Here is an 18,227-nt window from a genome sequence, read left to right on the forward strand (position 1 = left end):
AAATGTCATCTGGCTTCTCCCTCTGTATATGTGCAAGCGATAGAGACAGTGTCTCTGTGAGAGCTAGGCAACAGACAGCTGTAGAATAAAATGATCCTGTAAGTGCATGTTTCTGTGCTTTCTGCAGGATTAAACGTGTGCACAGACAAACCAGATATCATATCAGTGACATAAAGACGCGCACATATCTTATCTGGATTAACAGCTTTGCTGGTATAAATGTGAGTGATTTTTGTGAGGGAGTTATTTGATAAATGCGTGTGTGTCAGTGCTAATACATTACAGAGATCCTACATCGATGAAGCCGTGACTCTCGTGTCAAACGTTTGTGCTGCTGACGTCAACTGAGGCTCGTACGGCAGGGACAGAGAAGATAAGATATGAAAGCAACAGTGGCTGAGGTTATGAGTGTCAAACAAGAGAGAGAGAGAGAGAGAGGAAAAAAGAGTCAGGAAAACAGGCAGAGCAGCAACAGCAGCATGGGGGGGCTGCAGCTGAGGGAGGCGTGTGTGATATGTTACAGTGCTATTTCTGTAGCAACATCTAATGAGCATGTAGCACTGGTGGGTCTTGAACAGGGCAAGATACACACTCGTCGAGGTGGTAATTTGCAGGATTTATCTCATCTTTGGGACTTCACTGTGGTTTTTATGCTTCATTTCCAACAGGTCGCTTCAGTAAGACGAATGTATGACGTCTCTTTTTAGGATTAAATTCATCACTTCCCGTGCAGCTCAGAAATTTTACCTGAAAGACTCTGACCTGACACTCTTAATTTAAGCTTTTATACTGATTTTTCTCAGTTTACACTGGCAATTAAGGCTACGCTCTATTAGCTGGTTCCATTTTGGAAACAAGCCATAAACACGATGCTGACGTCGCCTTGTGTCACCTTTTAAGTTGATAAAAATGAACTTCTGTTGCAACGAGCACGAATGACGCGACATTAGTATTCATTTGAAATTGTCTTTCTGGCTACTTAATGAATGTGAGAACAGTATTCACTTTTTAGATCTGATTTTCTCTCTCCGCCAAGTCCTGAGGGAAATATGTGGCTCTTTAGCAGCTAAATGCTCAACTATTTTCACCAGCTAGTTGCCAACCTTGTCAGCTTGCAGTCTGCTGCTCACACGGAGTGTTTCAGTGGATTTATAAAGAGCATGTTTAGCTGAAAGCAGTCACAAAAAGATTGCTATAGCTAAATCTTTTCTTTTTCAAGTTTTTAGCCATGCTGCTACTTGCAAAAATAATGATATTCCTATCAGCCTCAACTGAACTTAGCAAATTGTTACTTTATTTTCTTTCTAGTATTTTTTTAGTTCTCTGAATGTCAAGCTTTATTTTTTTGTCCTTAAATATGAACTTCTGTTGCTTAAAAGGTCCAGTATGTAATATTTAGTGACATCTAGCAGTGTAGATGCAACCAAATGAACACACCTCGCCTCACCTTCCTCTTCCTCAAGCTTGAAGGAGAACCTACAGTGGCTGGGAACCCCCTAAAAAAAACATGAAAGAGCCTATCTATAGCCAGTGTTTGGTTTGTCTAGGAACATGCTGGTGTGACATGGCAGCCCCACTCCTTCAGTTGTTATAAAGAGCCCATTGTATGTCAACAAAAGCCCAAGATTTATTATTTTCAAGTGATTATAGACTAATTAAAACACACTTTTATTGATTATTATATTCCATACCTGCAACCTTCTGCCAATAAATCTTTATTGACCTTTAAAATAATTGAAAGCTCATCCTAACTAGATTATGTTTGATAAATTGGCCTCAATTTAAAACCACAATCAAAGCCTAACTATATTGTTATTACTTGATAAAATGTTGCAAATAATTAAATTAAGCAAACAAAAAACACCTTTCTGGTCTTCTGGTTAAAAAAAAACAATCCCTCATGTTCCTCCTCCTCCTCAACCATCATCACATCCCAGCAGCTTGGCATCATTTGGGTAGCCATGGCGACTGCACCACCCGTTTGCCCTTACCCCTTGTATCCTGGCAACAAGCAGATGAGATTAGGCAATGGTATTGTGTGTGTGTGTGTATATGTGTGTGCTGCGTGTCTCGAGATGACCATATGTTAGCCAGCAGCATTCTTGAACACACACACAGAGGGTAGTGTGTGTGTGTGTGTGTGTGTGTGTGTGTGTGTGTGTGTCTATGTTATGATGAATGCATCTCCAGCAGTCAAGAGAGACTTGAGTGTTGCAGTCAGGGGATGTAATGGAAGCTCATCACTGAATGAAAGTCAAAGAGACTCCGTGACTCATAGCGCTGCCGCCCGACTGTGAATCACGGTGCACACGTGGAGAGGTGAGAACAAATGTGCGCTTTAACTGGTGAAGACTAATGGTGCATACATGATGATATATCATTTATTATCCAGTCCAGGATCAGGACACATAGAATGAATGTAGAATAAACACAAAAGTTTTTCATTAGACGTTAGTGTTGAAAAAAAATAATGTGAGCGTGTATTTATGTAAATATTTTACATGCAGGTTTAAAATTAAAACTCTCACAATTATAATATGATTTCTTCCTTGTAAACATTACAGAAAATGCTGCAGACTAGAGTGATACATTGTGATTACTCAGTGCAGAGGACAGTTTTGCCTCATATTTCAGGGACAAGTCAATTAACCTATGAAACGACTGTTATAAAAGGCAAATAAACACACAATTTCTCCTACTAAAGATGTCCAGCGTGTCTCTCTCACAACTGGAAAGTAATAGCCGAGCTACCAGAGGAGGAAGATCCAATTTTCTTGTCCTCAATGCATCGATTTTGGAGATTTTCTTACCACATCTTACCTGTGCTTATTTTAAAGTGATAAAAACCACTATTTGATTAATCAGTTCGTCTCTTGACAGACCAACAACTAGAATGATACAAAGGTATCATCAAGCAGAAACACCAAAGCTTCTGAAATGAGAACTTTTCTTCATTTTATATACATTGGAAATTGAATCTTTAGGTTTAGGACACTCAGTCAGACAACACAAGTATTCTGAAGTTGCACTTATGCAAATTTTTACTATTTACTAATACCAAAAATGATAAAGATGATTCTCTAATCAAAAATGAATAATTAGTTTCATCCCTAGTTGTTTTGATTTTTCATTTCATCTTACAGGCGAGCCATACAACGCCATCATATTCTTCTGGATCTTTTGAAATGGAAGCATGATTTTCCTTTATTGCTCACAACATACGGTAAGGAGTGAATGAGTGAATTGAATTAACAAAGACAGCCACACTGTCTAAAGAACCACTTACCGGTGTATATGCTGGCGTTGGAGGCGGGGATACCAAACTGTGACTCGATAAACTTGGGAATGAAGGTGATGAAGGCGGTGACAATGGCGCACTCCGCCGTGTAGGACAGGCTGACGAACAGGAAGGTCATGTTGCTGAGGATCCTCAGCGCTGCCTTGGGGAGGTCTGCGGAGCAATACGAGACAAGATGGAGCACTTCATTACAGGTGGTGCTGTAATTAACACCCGATCAGGCTCTTAATTTGCTTCTCACTCCCACACAAACCGAACCCGACGGAATCGTCAGAAGAAGAATCATTACGGGAAAGCTGTAATTAAGAAAAGACAGAAAAAGCCGTGTCTGTAGCCCAATAAACCTTATGTAATGATAACCTTAGGTAATAATAGAGTGGAGTTAACACCGTCTTTAAATGTCTCTGAAACACACACACACAAATAAACGCTCACATTCAACCTTGTCTCATTACAGCTGGATTAGTAACCTTGTTTCATGCAACACAGATGCTAGTCGTAGCCTGAAACACTGTCATGCTATAAGAAACTTGTATAGCTAGCAGCGACTTTGCTGTATGTGTAGATCATTGGATCTCTGCTGCGAGCCCCAAAACAAACCAAGCTCTGCAAATGCAGCCTGAATGCAGTCATCCTTGTTTCATCAACAACAAGGGCAAACATGCCCTTTATGTGTTGCTCGAGGACAGCGGCCATGTGATTTGGTTAACATGACGCAGAATGCCCTCTCGTCCCGTCACTCAAAAGTTATGTGGGCAAACTGTAAGTACATTACTGTTACCAGGCAGAACAACACACTTGTTTTGACAAACAGAACTGCGTAGGAAGCGCTATGATTCGATCGATCCCCGAAGATAAAACTCATGATGTCACCTCTCTTCATCGGAGGAAATGCGGCACGGAATCGTTTTCCAAACACGAGCTATAACGGAGGTTCAGTTTCTTAAACACAGACACATCAGCAGGGCAGATGCTTGCTGTCATGGCAACTCAAATGTGGGCCTCCCTCGTGAACGACTATCTTTTCAAAAATCATGACGCTGGCATCATGTCGTCCATAAAGCGACTCCTGAAGAGCCTTAAATGATAAAAATGTGTTTTCTATTCTTTGCTTGTGTCCAAGGGTGAATCTGAGGGCATGTACTATGCCAGATATGTCAAAAATGCATTCATCAACACAATGTTTCTGACATTTGCTGTGGCATGTACACAATAAAAAGGTAACCTTGGCTGACTCTGTTATATAAATCCTGCATGTCTCCTAAGCTAATCGGCACAACAGCAGCAGTATAAAACTGGAGAGAGTCTGTCACTGTCAGGTAGCTTTAAGGCTACTATTCCAGTTTTTTTGTTTTGTGTCTAGCCTCTTGCATTTGAAAAGTGTGCTTCAAATGCCCTTGCTAGAGACACCAAGTGGCAGAAAACACTGTTCTCAGGGTCATTGGAACATACGAGCTACTTCATCTCAACAAGACTGAGGCAAAAGATTTCAGGAGCCGGTTTGACAGAATGGGGATCTCTGCAATCCACAGGGACCTCAGATTCAAGCTGCTGCTTTTTTACATTATAAGAGAAAGTTGATGTAGTAAGAGCACCTGGTTATTGTTTCCTGAGGAAGACATGCTACATTGACTTGAGCTGGAGCGAACTGCTGTTAGAGTGGATGGCTGCTTTGTTTTCTTGTCTTGCTTCTTACATTCATGACCATAACCGCAATGACAAAAAAAAGCTAAAAAGATTCATAGCTTGAGTTCATGAAAGATTTTTTTATTTATTTTTTTTACACCGTGCGAACTGAAGACAGCAAAGAGAGGTGCTCTCTCTTTGCTTTTTCATGCAGCTGAAATCCAAAAAAGGTTCCAGCAAAGGTCCCTCCATCAAAAATAATGATCAGTAACTTAAAGAAGCGAGTTGCTTATGTGCACAAAAAGCTTCTATATTCAATGAATTTGAAATTTGGAGGCTTTTTTCCAGCATGAAAAATGTGTTAGGATGAAAGATGGGGGAGGACAGCTACCACTTTATCAGAGTCTTTCAAACTAAAATATTATCTTCAGGTTTTCAGATTTAGTTTTTGTTCTTTTTCCGTGCCGTCCTTTCTCTCTCACTCCCTGTGTGCTCCATTAAGGGCCACGTCCGAGAACAGAAGTCACACTAAAAAAACATTTGGCATCTCCAGTGTTTTAAGCTCTTGGCTGGGGGAAGACATTATGACTTTACAGACTTAAGGCCATCATGGGGGGTTACTTCTGTGCCATGTGCTTCACGCACACGGCAAAGAAAGAACAAAAGAAACAGCAGGAAGTACGTAAAGTGGATTATTATCGTCCTTTATTGGGGAGGGCATTTTGAAGCTGGCCAGCCTGACTTGGCGGCTCGGTGCCTTGATTTGGGGATAGCCGTCTCAGCACTAATTCAACTAATCTGGTTGTAGGCGGGCAAATGTTAGCATCTGTCAGTGTTATCTCAGATCAAAAGGTAGAATTAGAATAGTGACGCTAATTATTTCATTCCTGTGGAGCTGGGCTGTAATCTTGTCTGGAGGGGGGACAGATGGCGAGGTCCTGTTGACGTCTACAGCAGCTGCTCTCTTAATCAGACAGACCACTGGCTCGCAATAGTTGCCACACTTGCTCTTTTTTTTGGGAGAATTCATTTGATGACTATGTCAAATTGTTTCAACCGTCATCTTTTTGCAGAATATTTCCCCTTGAGCAGAGATAATAGCATAATAGTAGATAATAATATTTACTTATAGATAATAGAGTCACATGACATGTACTCACATGATAAGAGTTTTTATAAATGTATAATCTGACAAATAATCTGTTATCTGAACATGAGAATGAGAAACCAAAACTTACATCCAAACTTTTGGCTTAACAGAAGCTGTGCCTTCTGCTAGCATTCAACAATTAGTCGATCGACAGAAAATATATCACCAACTTATCTTATTAATCAATTAATTCTTTAAAATCGTATCTGCTTCTAGCTTCTCCAATATGAGGATTTGAAACTGTGGTGCAGTGGTTAGCACTGTCGCCTCACACGCCTCACGCTTCCTCCCACAGTCCAAAGACACTTAATAAGTTAATAGGTGACTCTAAATTGCCCGTAGTGTGAATATTTGTTTGTTTCCATGTGCCTTGAGATAAATTAGTCAGCTTAAAGGCAAAGATTTCCTATTTTCTGACAGGCAATTAGTCAATTAATTGACTGAGCACATAATGAAAATAAAGTTAGTAAGTAGAATCTATGGGAGAAACTGAGCACTGTGTTAATAGCAAAATATACATTTACATGACTATATCTATGTCTTCTAAATCCCGTCCAGTAAGTAATCCGCTATTAAAATACGGTTGCAATATACAGTAAGCTGCTGCAGTTATTCATCTACGCTCGCTAAAACTCCATGAAATGCAGAATCTAAGAAATGTTAGGAACTGCCTGCAAACAGCAGCTGACCGAGGTCTATAATCAAAAGTGCGTCCTTCTGATGTGCATTACTGGAAATATTCAGTGTTAGCATTTTTCAGTGTTTGCTGGTGATCTGAAGGGCAAGAAAATGCACCTCAGTGCCGCATATCCTTCACAGAAAGTGCTGAATTGGTGCTATAGACAAACACACATACACCTCAATAGAAGGACGCGCTCGGCAGCAAAATACATTACAGATCCAAATATTGAAGTGCTCGAGTCTGCAAAATTAGCCATAGTTTGCACAACAGTCCAAAACATCCTGCTGGGACAAGTAAAACAGCAGGCGATCCACCACTGAGCTGAGAAAGCTATAATGCATTCATGCTTACAGTGTGTATTATCTGTTCTCCGAGACTAAATCCTGTCTCTGGGAAACCCATACAAGCATGAATCTATCTGTGTGCACCCGTTTAAATACATATCACAGTTCATTTTAGCCGTCTTGCATATAATAAAGAGTGGGAACGGACACATATGCTATAGTTTTGCTCTCCTGCCGAGTCTGTCTACTCCTGTGTGTGGAAACGTGACCGAGTTCCCCTGAGAGCTCATTTAAACAGAGAGAGAGCTGTCTGACTGCGAGCTAAGGAAAAAAATAAAAAAATCAAACAAAAAGGACACCGGGAAACACTGAAGGAGAATTCATCTTAACCACGGGGCTCTCCCAGGGAAAACCAGGAGATTCCTGGTATATCAGGCTCAGAGAATACATAACAAACACACAGAGGTGCACATCTGCAAGCAGTTTGACAAACGTCTCCAATATTTTCATTCTAACTGAAGAAGGCATGTTTTGGATTGGAATAATGTCAAAAACATATTGTCCTTAATTAAAAATCATGAAGCCTTCGACAGTGACTTTTAACCATGTTAGCTATAAATTTACTGAAGTAAAGAGAAGCTGGCGTCCACTATAACTGCCCATGTTTACAGTGAATTACCTGCTTCATTAGTCAACCGTGTGGACAACCTCCTCCGTTACAAATCAATAAGATCTTTAAAGGAGATCTCATTGGAGCTTCCACTATTAGATAAGATGACAAATCCTGACCATCGATTGGATTATAGCCCATTTGTACATCAATAGCTCGCTCATTCTCGTACACCAAGCAGTCCAGAGGTGTAAAAGATGGGCAGATGTTATCTGTTACTCACCTTTGATGTCCTTTCCAAAGCCCATGGAGGAGGAGACATTTTGGCTTTTGCTGCTCGACTTTTCCTTCATCACATCGTCGTCACTGGACACGTCACCGGGCGAGCTGATCTTTTTCTTCTTCCTCTTTTTGTGCCGCGGAGGCAGCTTTTTGGGGAAGGCAAACATGGGAAAGATGACCAGGAGCATGGCTATGGCACACAAGAGAAAGCCGCTCCACCTGAGAGGAAGAAACGGATAGGTTGTTATTGAGAACAGATCACACTGGGAACGCATGCAAAGGCTTGGGGTGGTCGTATAGATGCATGGGCGTGTTTACCAGTTGCCAACAAAGCGAGGGTCGTTCTGGTCGATGTTGACTACAGTTTTGGGGTCGACATAGAAGCCAATGAGGACGCCTCCCAGCAAGTAGCCAGCTGCAGGTCCCAGGGCTCCCATCACATACATAATGGCTGGAAGAAACACAGAAAGAACCAATCAGAAACATTTCCAAACATACTCTTCAAAATACTTTCAAACTGGAAACACTATAAATAAGTTTTGATGAGCATAAACTCTCAGGATTAAAACAGGAAGACATCACTTTGTTTCAGAGCCTACAAGTTTTTCCACGTTCTTCATTAAAGCTCTTAATGACCCACTGTTACCCGTGACTGTTTAAATTAGACTTGTGGGAACTGTTCATTACTCCTGATGCATCGTCCAGCGTGTTCAGAACACCTGCACTGAGATCAGTGGGAACTCCACCGGCCCAGAGGTCATTTCTCACAGCCTTAAAATGTCTGCAAGTGTTGACTCCAGAGGTCTCACTCTGACCTGAGGGCACGCTTGTGGCACTCTAACACTAGCAAACCTCAGAGGGAGTGTGGGGTAGGACGGCATTAACCCTCTGGGGCTCTCAAACCATCACTGAGGTGAGGCAATCACGCTTCGTCACTTTGCCGCAGGAAGGAAAAAGTAATTAAAGTTAGATAACCTCAGATGGACAAGTGGAAAAACCTCCTGCGGACATCCAGTAGAGATGCACGTCAAAGCCATTTACTAGCTGTAATCAGGGGGCAAAACTTTCTATAATTACACCTGGAACATTGCCTCTAGCCATCAGTTTGTGTGTGTGTGTGTGTGTGTGTGTGTGTGTGTGTGTGTGTGTGTGTGTGTGTGTGAGACTGAGGGAAGGGATTAGCTCTTTATGAGTGGTGTGTGTGTGTGTGTGTGTGTGTGTGTGTGTGTGTGTGTGTGTGTGTGCGTGCATATGCATTAAAATGCTTCTGTGAAGTACACGACATTCTCACCCAGCAAAACGTTCCCGTTCCTCTATTTGTTTCTCTCAAATGTCACTTTCTTGGATGCCCGCACTAAAACCCATCTGCAGTTTATGTGCGTGTGTGTTCAAACGTGTGTCTTTGTTTAGCAGCAGGTGTGTTGTGTGTCCAGAACAGCCCTCAAATGTCTAATCTCGCCTCAAGAGACCAGAGAATCACCTCCTCTCTGCCAGATTACATAACTAACCCATGCATACAGACACAAAACACACACAAACCTCTCCTCCGTCAACAACATTTTGTTTTTGTCAGAGTGGAAGCTCAAAAAGCCATTTCATCTCAGTCTGTTTTGCCAAATGTTTCATCGGCCCTGCCAATATTTGCATATAGCATCCCAACACTTTGAGTGCTTTTTGGACATCCTTTTCCAAACCTGGACATGGCTAACAGAGCCCACACATGCATGTTGACTCCTGCGGGGTGGTTCCAACAATGTCAAAGCCCACATGCTTATCTAGACTTAATTAAATCATGGCCTCCTTAAACAAAAACTATAGGGAAAAAGAGAAAGAGAGGAAAATATTGCTTAAAGAACAAAAGGCCCTTTAACAAAACCTTCTTATCAGCCTAAAGCAGGCGCACAGACACACGTTTACACACATGAACATAAAATGTAACAACAATGGTCAATTCGCCTGACTCCGACGACTTTTATGTTTCTGCACACATACAGTGTGATGAAGTGGAAAAGGTAAAACATGTCAAGTGTGTTACGTGTGAGGCCTGAAGGTTCCGTTCCTATAAAATCGACATGAGTAGACATGAATCACTTCTCTACACACCTAAATCAGGTGTCCGTCCCTCTTTCGCATCTCCTGCCTCTTTCTGTCTTTCCTCTCCCATATCATATTTTATTTTATCTTTTTAACTCCTTTCACTGTGCCGTTTCTCATATCCTCCTGGGCTGTAGAGTCAATTCAGCGCAGCAGTCAAACCGTTAGACAATGGTAACTGGATGAATTACCATACGGAGACAATAAACAATTAATTATAGCTGGCAAGGACGACAAGAGGTCTTATCTTATTATCTCCATCTTGAAATTAAAAAAGAATGTCTCACAAAGCCTTAGCTAGTGAATCACACGTTTGCGGTAGACAGCATAATGGCTCCCATCTATAAAGCGCAGAACATAGTCTGCAATATATAGTCTGGCTATAACGCCGACTAGACCTTGACGACGGAGTCTGAACAGGTGGTACACATAATTGTATAGATTGCAAATTCAAATCTCCTGCCTTTAAAATACATTTAAAAAAAAGCCATTTCAGCAGAAAGTAATGAAGTGATTGAAGAGTTGACAGGTGCATACAAATAAACCCCCTCAGAGATTGTTTCTAAACTGTACATTAGCTTACAAAAACAAAGAGAAGAAAGTCACTGCTTGTAAAAATTTAAACTGGGACCAGAAATGAACATTAAACATCTGATATTTTTAATCATTCAAATGTGGCTAAGTGGTTAATAACACTTTCCTCTTTGATGTGACAACCTCCTAACACATATGTATTCTGACTTTACACAGGCTTTAATCTATCAAACAGTGACTGGCCTCCATATCTAGAATGCTATAAACGTTTGCTAGTTCCAACACATGGAGGGAATTTTGATGGATACCCAATGACAAATTTAAAAAGAAGGAGAAGAAAGAAGAAGATCTCTTCAAAATCCTGATACTTCCATGGAAAAACTGACTAATTATCTAAGAACTAAAGACAATGACCTATAAACAACACAGGAAAAATGATAAATCATTCTCATCACCTCACCTTGCAGACTGCTGACCCTTCCTGTGCCCTGAATATAATACACTATCATTTAAACACACTGTGGCTTGAGCCAGGCACACTGAGTGCACCCAACCGTCCACTCATCAGGCGAAAGGTTAAGCGGCAGGTATGGTTCTTTGGTTGCCCTCCAATCTGCATCCTCCTTGTTGCTGGGCACCCAGGCAGGGACGGCCATATTTTATCCCCCTTGGGTGATTTTGTAAGCGCCTGCCTTGCCACTCCATTCATCACATTAACAGTGTTCTGCCCGATTGGAGGACGGAGGGAGGTCATAAACCGCGCCTGACTCGTTGCCCTGACCCTGCCCGCTCGGCACTGAGCCAGGATATTTGGGGATGAAGGGATTGGAGGGCTGCGGCTGGACTGAAGGGCAGCCAGGGCAGAGCCATGTGGGATTGAGGAATATGCTGGCACAGCAGCAGCACCCAGTCACACACATACACGTGTACTGCTGTGACATACGTCAGTGAAGCACAGAGGGTGCCTGCCAATGCAGAACGCATGGCACACTACAGGCTCACTTTACTCAGTTACGCAATGGACCTTTACCAGCAGCATGTGAAGGACAATGCATTACAGGCTTTATATTGCTTTCTACACGTGTGGAGGTAATGGATTAGAAGCTCTCCATTGCAGTTATTGGTTTTTCACTCTTATGTTATACAAAGTCAGCATCTAAACCATCTATGGGACCAAACAGCTTGACTTTCAGTAGGTAGTGGTGATTCTGTGCTGACTTTGTTAAATGCATTAGACATGCTTGAAAAGATACAAATTGAGGATGGAGCCACAAAGCATGCAAGTTAACATATTACAGGAAGAATCCAATATCAGCAACACGATATTAATGAGGTCTGAGACAAAGTTTATTGCACGAGACCCTGAATACACACACACACGTGAGCACTGGATAGAAAAGTCAAAGCTTCAATTACAACTCGGTGGCTTTAACATCAACCAAGGTCAGACTCCCCCCCCCTGCATCTTGAATACACACATGAACGCTTATGTGCATTCACGTGGACACATTACAGCAGAGGTGCAAGGGCATCTGGGGTAAGAGGGAAGGAGGGGTAAGGTTAGCGAGTTTTATTATGCATCATTGACCCCAATTTAGTGTTTAGTGCTCCAGTGTTTTGTGATGAATGGACACAGCAGTGTCAAGCAGAAGGAGGAAAGATTCACATGACAATAATCCGGAAGGAGAAAGGCAATATAGTTGGATATAGAGAGAAACGGGGCACAGGCTAACTTAACTTGGCAGAGAGAGAAACTGGAGACAAGGAAAAACAGATGAGGTAGGAAGAAACAGAATAAGATCTGAGAGGGGAAGCGAGAGAAACGGAGAGAGAGAAAAGGAGAGGAGCTCGGCTGCAATCTGTGGTGACTGATCCTGCTGTGTAACAGAGTGATAAAGCTTGCTCAGCAACATCCCTCTCATATCTAACCTTCAGGGACCAGTGGTGCTCTGTTGTCTTCACTCTGCCTCCTCCACACTCCTCCCGACTCTCTGCATTCATGAGTGGCACTGACTCATTCAGAGATTGTAGGAATGAATAAAAAAAGAAGAATGGCAGCAAAGAGCAGAAGAGGTGTGAATTAGAAGCATGATTGGGAGAAGGTAAAAGGCCAGGTGGCTGCTGATCCTTTTGGTGAATTGGTGAAATTATCTTCACTTTAGAGCTGCTGTGTTGTTTATTATTTTGTTATGTTGCTTTGCAGCTATCTAGGGCTGCAATCTTGTCAAAAGTGAAATGCTCATCACAATTTTCCACAGTACAAGATGATGTTTATGAGGACCAACCATGAGTCCAAAACAAACATATAAACAGAGAAATAAATAGCATTTAAAAAGATTTTTTGTTTGACTTAAATCTGTGTAAGGGCAATTCTGAGATTTCTTTCAAAATACATTGAATATGTTGCAAAATAGTTGCTAAAAACGTGAAAAGACTTTGAACTGAAATGTGGAGTTAGACGTTTAAACAGTTTTTCAGTCCTACATTTTTTTGGGTGGTCCTAAAGGGTGGCTCAATGACACACTGAGGCCACCCTGCGCATAACCCTGCACCCCTGGCAGAGAGACAGAGATTAATTCATCTCGTTCAGAGTGTTTCAATCTTAGTCATGTCATTTTTTGACACATTTCAGTCACTTGTGTGTGCACGAGTGGGCATGGCTTGAGCGCATTCAGCAGAAACACTGCTCATTTTTACCTGATTTTGACACGTACTTTCATAAACTTGTCGACATTTTTAATCATTCAAATTTGGCTGGGTGGTTAATAACACTGAATTCTTTGGTCTGACAAACGTATTAACCTTACTTCTCACAGACTTTAAATAGCTGGTCAATAATCAAAGATTATTGATACATTTTCAGTTCATTGACTCTTTTCTTAATTGACCACTCATTTCATGTCACAGTTCGAATTGTAACCGCCAGCCTCCCTTCTCTGAAAGATGGCAACCTTTGCAGAAAACGCAAGGAATCCTGGGATATATACCCAGCTGTTTCCATCGTCGTGTTGGCTTTGAGTGGAATTTCAGGCATAACAAGAAAATGGTGTCTGTGGTGTGTGCGTGCGTGTCCCCCTCCCCCATCAACCTCTCCTGACCTTCTGTTCTCCTCACCCCTCACCCTTGAGACACAGCCAGAGCCGCAAAGAAGGAAGGAAGAGAACGCAGTGCAACCGGACCTGATGAGAAAGCTCATTGCACCTTAATGAAGCAGCTCCCCGGTGGCCAAACTCATTACCGCAGATTAATGATTTGATTTAATCACGTGGACAAAATAAGGGGACAGGACCTTTCACTACCTCTCCAGAACGCTGCAGGGTTAAAAGGTTGAGAAGAGCCATCAATGTCAGGCTGCCCTCGTCACATCTGCAGCTCCACAGAGTCCCAGTCTGTTTATGTTTACATGCCGACCATGTGCAGTAAGTCTCATTTGTTTTGGAATTTGTTTCTCTCCTGTCACTATCCTGCAATAAAGGCTGCTGAGGTATGAGCCTGGCTCCGTAATCCCTCTCCGCTCTCTGGCTGGAAACTTAGTTTCAATGAATTATGTAGCGCTCTACCTGGCCATTAGCCTACAAAGCTCAGTCAGCCTAAAACAAGCCTGGGAATGGATGGCAGGCAGCAACACAACGACCTTGGATCTGTATTCAGTGTGTTACGCCAGATCTGTCTAATCTTTAAAAGATGCAATCGCATTCTCTTCACTGCATTACTCAAGAGCCGTGTCATGTTGATTTATGGAGCATTATGCGCCGCACATTACCTTTTCACTGTGACGTGGCATAATAATCGATTTCCACACCTGCTGAATGAGAGGAAAAGAAAAACCTAAATGAGCTATTCTGCTTCACTTAATAACATCTACTTTATGCAATACGTCAGCACCCACTTCAGAATTCTGATACGCTGCACTGTACGGTCCACCTCAAACACCTAAAGCTCTTTGGAAAGTGGAGCTGCAGGTGACGACTGTACGACAGATGATCTATGCAGTTTGCTGCTGTTAAGAGAGAGACAGAACGAAAAGAGAGGCACAACGCTCTACATATCCCTGTGTTATGGGGATCAATTCAGTCATGTGACCTTCCCCCGGCCGAGAGACAAGAGGAGGAAAAAGACAATGAAATAGGGGAACGACGGCATTGTTATGGCGACTTGCTGACATAGCAGTGTCTTCTTACAAGTCCTAACCTTACGGTTCTACCCAGAGGGCATCCACGGGGACTGTGGCCTCTCACACACACATATATATATATATCTATATACAAAGTAATAGCAGTGGACAAACTGCATTATCATTAGCAATAACAGTTATCTAGACAATACTCAAACAACCAGAAAGCCATATTGTATATCCAAAGGCATGTTTTTCTTTAAATCCATTAGCTGCAGAAAGCAAAGAGGGTATTGATCTTTAGAACAAAATTACATAGAAACAAAACTTATATACTCTCATCGTCTTCATAAGTCCAGTGTATTGCATTGCAATAATGAAACATGAGCTTTTGAAATTTTGTTAAATAAAGTTAAGTAGGAATGAAGGCCGTGACGCACAAGATTAATGAGCTTCTGTAATTTCCTGTCTGTCGCATAAACAGGCAGGATACTGACCAGCCTGCTCTGTGTGTGTTTGCGTGTGTGTGTGCGCGTGTGTGTGGTTATCCCCACACACAGCCTGGTGTCATTTGCATGTAATTTTAATGGAGGTAAACACAGTGGACAGCCGTGCACAATGGCACCACGCTCCGGCACTTATAAAATCGGAAGCTGCAGATGCATCTGTGTGCCTGTCCTGCTGCCTTCAGGAATTAAATGAACTGCACGAGAAGCTTTTCATACAGAAGAAAAGCAACAACAGATACTGAAATATGAAATCGTCATACAAATTCAGAAAGTACTGCTTGCTTGTGGCACCACTGCAAATTGGGGCCGAGAACATATAAGCGCAGATTCTCATTCATAGGCTTGAGAGAGGAGTTGTCTTTGTGTGACTGTGCGTGTTCTTGCATTAAGCATCAGGTGAATAATGGAAAAAAGGTCTATATAGGTACTTGCGCAAGCGATTCCTATAGAATAATAAGAGCAAGCAGAGAGGAATCAGATGGAAATCAGCAGACATTAACAGAGTAAAAGACCAAGTAAAGTTAAAGTAGAGGTGGGTGGTAGAGATGGTGGAAATTAAGTCAGACCTGGACAGAGAAACTCATACATACACACATTATAGTGGCCTGTTCAAATGAGATGAAATTAAATGGGTGGGATTGGTAATCATAATCCAGATCCAGTCAGTGCTATCCATTAGGCATCCAAGCTCACGTACAAGTAAATGTGAACAACCACACAAGCACATATTGTGCAAAAATAGACAGAGACTGATGATGAAAACTGGAGAACACCGGGCAGCTGCACAGCTCCAGTCTGGTACAAACAGGTCAAGAAGCCATTTTGTGCCGGCAGATATTGTCTCTGTGATGAAAACACGCAGATTTAGCTTTGCAGTGTCACACCAGTTGGTTTGGCACGTCGGTTTGGGCACCCAAACAGAGCACAGCCTCAGCAGGTCTAAAAATATGCCACTGCTACGTGTGTGCACGCACTTGCCAGCATCGGTGAACTTGACACACAGCAAAAGACAATATCTTTTCTATTATGGAAAAAAAGAAATGGCATGCTCATTTTCATGTAACACACAGCAGAAGCAATCAGCGAAAGGTTTACACAGCGCTGGTGTCCCACAGGCAGAGCACTAGGTGGTAAAAGACTAAAAGGTAAGTATGGAGCTCAGATCACGCCTTGTAGCATATTTCAATGGATCAAGTACAGTAAAAAACTTTGATCCTGGTGTGCAGTCAGTACAGGCTGGCACAGACTGAGAGTCAAGACTTTATCAGTCAGACACGACTTCTAATAACCATATGAACAGTGACATCAAAGCCTTTCTTGCTCTTGAAAATCAACTTTAAGGCCACCCATCAGGATTTTGTACCACTTTACCTTGAGGCGTTACTGTTATAAGCCCCCTTAAGCGAAGACATGACTGGTCACAAGGCGCATAAAGAACTTGATCAGCATCTTAGATCTGCCCTTTCCCGTTCTTTTTCCCCTGCTACTCTTCTATGCAGCAAACTCTGACCCTGTGACCTTGTCTCTTCAATTCATAAATCTACTATGCACACTTCACGAGTGCTTTTTTTAAAGTAAAGTATCTGAAATCGTGTCCTCTTTGTCATACCAAAGCTCCTTGCTGCAGAACAATAATTTCCAAATCTTTGCCGTAGTGCAGGGAAAGCCATGTGCAATAACACACTGTAAAACGGTTTCTATGCAAGATGTTATGGTGCAGTAGCAAAGATGCATAACGGTGTGCAAACATAAGAAAAAGTTCTGGTGGCAGTGACCTTCCTCACCACTTCAGTTTACAGCATGCAAGGCGTTCCCATCTTTTGCAACTTTTGCATGATTCAGAGGGGTCATGGATCCTAACTCTGACACCAAATGAGCACTTTCTGCTGATTCTGATGCTGGCCTAAGGCTTCTGGGCCTGCACGAACAGCAAAAGACCGCAAATCTGCTGCTGACGACGTCCACCAGAATCCACTTAAGGGTTAGAATGGGCTGGGTGGGGGGGTACGGCTGAATGCAAAGAATCTAAATTGGCAAAGTCGCCAAAAATGAACTGGAGTGCAGAGCCCAGCCAGCGATGCACATTAGGTCAGTCCTCAGCTGTTCACTCTTCTGTGACTGGGCCTCTGAATCCATCACTGTCAGGTGAACAAATGCTCTGTCCGGGACAAAAGATTCCAAGTCTGAGTTTATAAAACACTTTTGAAATCAAATTTACTCAAGTGGGGGTTCCTTTTTAAAAACTATTGTGATTTATGCTGAATGAAACAACAACAACGTGTTTCTTGGTGACTTATGTCCCAATTGCTGTTTTACATAATTCCGTATTCTGATTGATGCTGAAAGTTACTCTCTGTTGCAAGGCTTACATTTTATTGTGGCTCCCAGTGATAGAGCTATAGCAGTAGAGACTGAATGCACCAGCCTCTGACTGATGCGGTTGTAAACTTATTTATTGTTCGCTCGGAAAGCCTATTGTAAGACAAACCTGATAAAGCTTGTGGCACACAACACTGCACACAGTTGCACTTGTTATTTTTATAAACAGGATCTGCTGGAGATTGTTGATAGGAGAGTGTGTGATGATTCATCCCTGATGTTACTGTTGTATAAAATTCGGTTTTCAAAAAAAAAGGTAGACGTTTGTGACTGCTGTGCACAAAGAAACTTCACTTTATTGTCAGAAGAGTTTGTTGGAAAGGAGGAGAAAAGCTCTCACCATCTATGCCAGCGTTATAAAGCGTTATTTATGAGACAGAAATCTATTTCACTCTTTCTTCCTCCCAATCTCCCCTTGTGACAAGCCAATCAAACCAACACAGTTCTCTTTAAAAAAAGGTTTAGTGATGGGATGTCGTTCGAAGAAAAATGTGATAATTCCTTTGTGCTTCATCACTTTCATATTACTTCACTTTCTAAAATTTCTTAGACGTCTTTCACACACTGCCACATTTAGTGAATCCTTCTGCTCTCTACATAATTGTCTAATCCATCATATTTTGTGATTTCTTTTATCCTAATCCATCTTTGTGACTTTTACTCCC

General features: G+C 42.0%; 1 protein-coding gene across 4 annotated transcripts in view; it reads right to left on the bottom strand.

Annotated features, from left to right (window-relative positions):
* slco5a1 (solute carrier organic anion transporter family member 5A1) overlaps nt 1-18,227 on the bottom strand; it is a 37,124-nt gene that overhangs the window by 8,341 nt on the left and 10,556 nt on the right. For all 4 annotated transcript variants that reach the window (XM_027274003.1, XM_027274001.1, XM_027274002.1 and 1 more), the window contains 3 exons: nt 8,251-8,383; nt 7,934-8,151; nt 3,287-3,451 (listed from right to left, as the gene is read on the bottom strand). In XM_027274003.1, coding sequence (XP_027129804.1) covers nt 3,287-3,451; nt 7,934-8,151; nt 8,251-8,383 — 516 coding nt within the window. The remainder of the gene's footprint in view (nt 1-3,286; nt 3,452-7,933; nt 8,152-8,250; nt 8,384-18,227) is intronic.

Source organism: Larimichthys crocea, chromosome XXIII, assembly GCF_000972845.2.
Source record: "Larimichthys crocea isolate SSNF chromosome XXIII, L_crocea_2.0, whole genome shotgun sequence".
Lineage (NCBI taxonomy): Eukaryota > Metazoa > Chordata > Actinopteri > Sciaenidae > Larimichthys > Larimichthys crocea.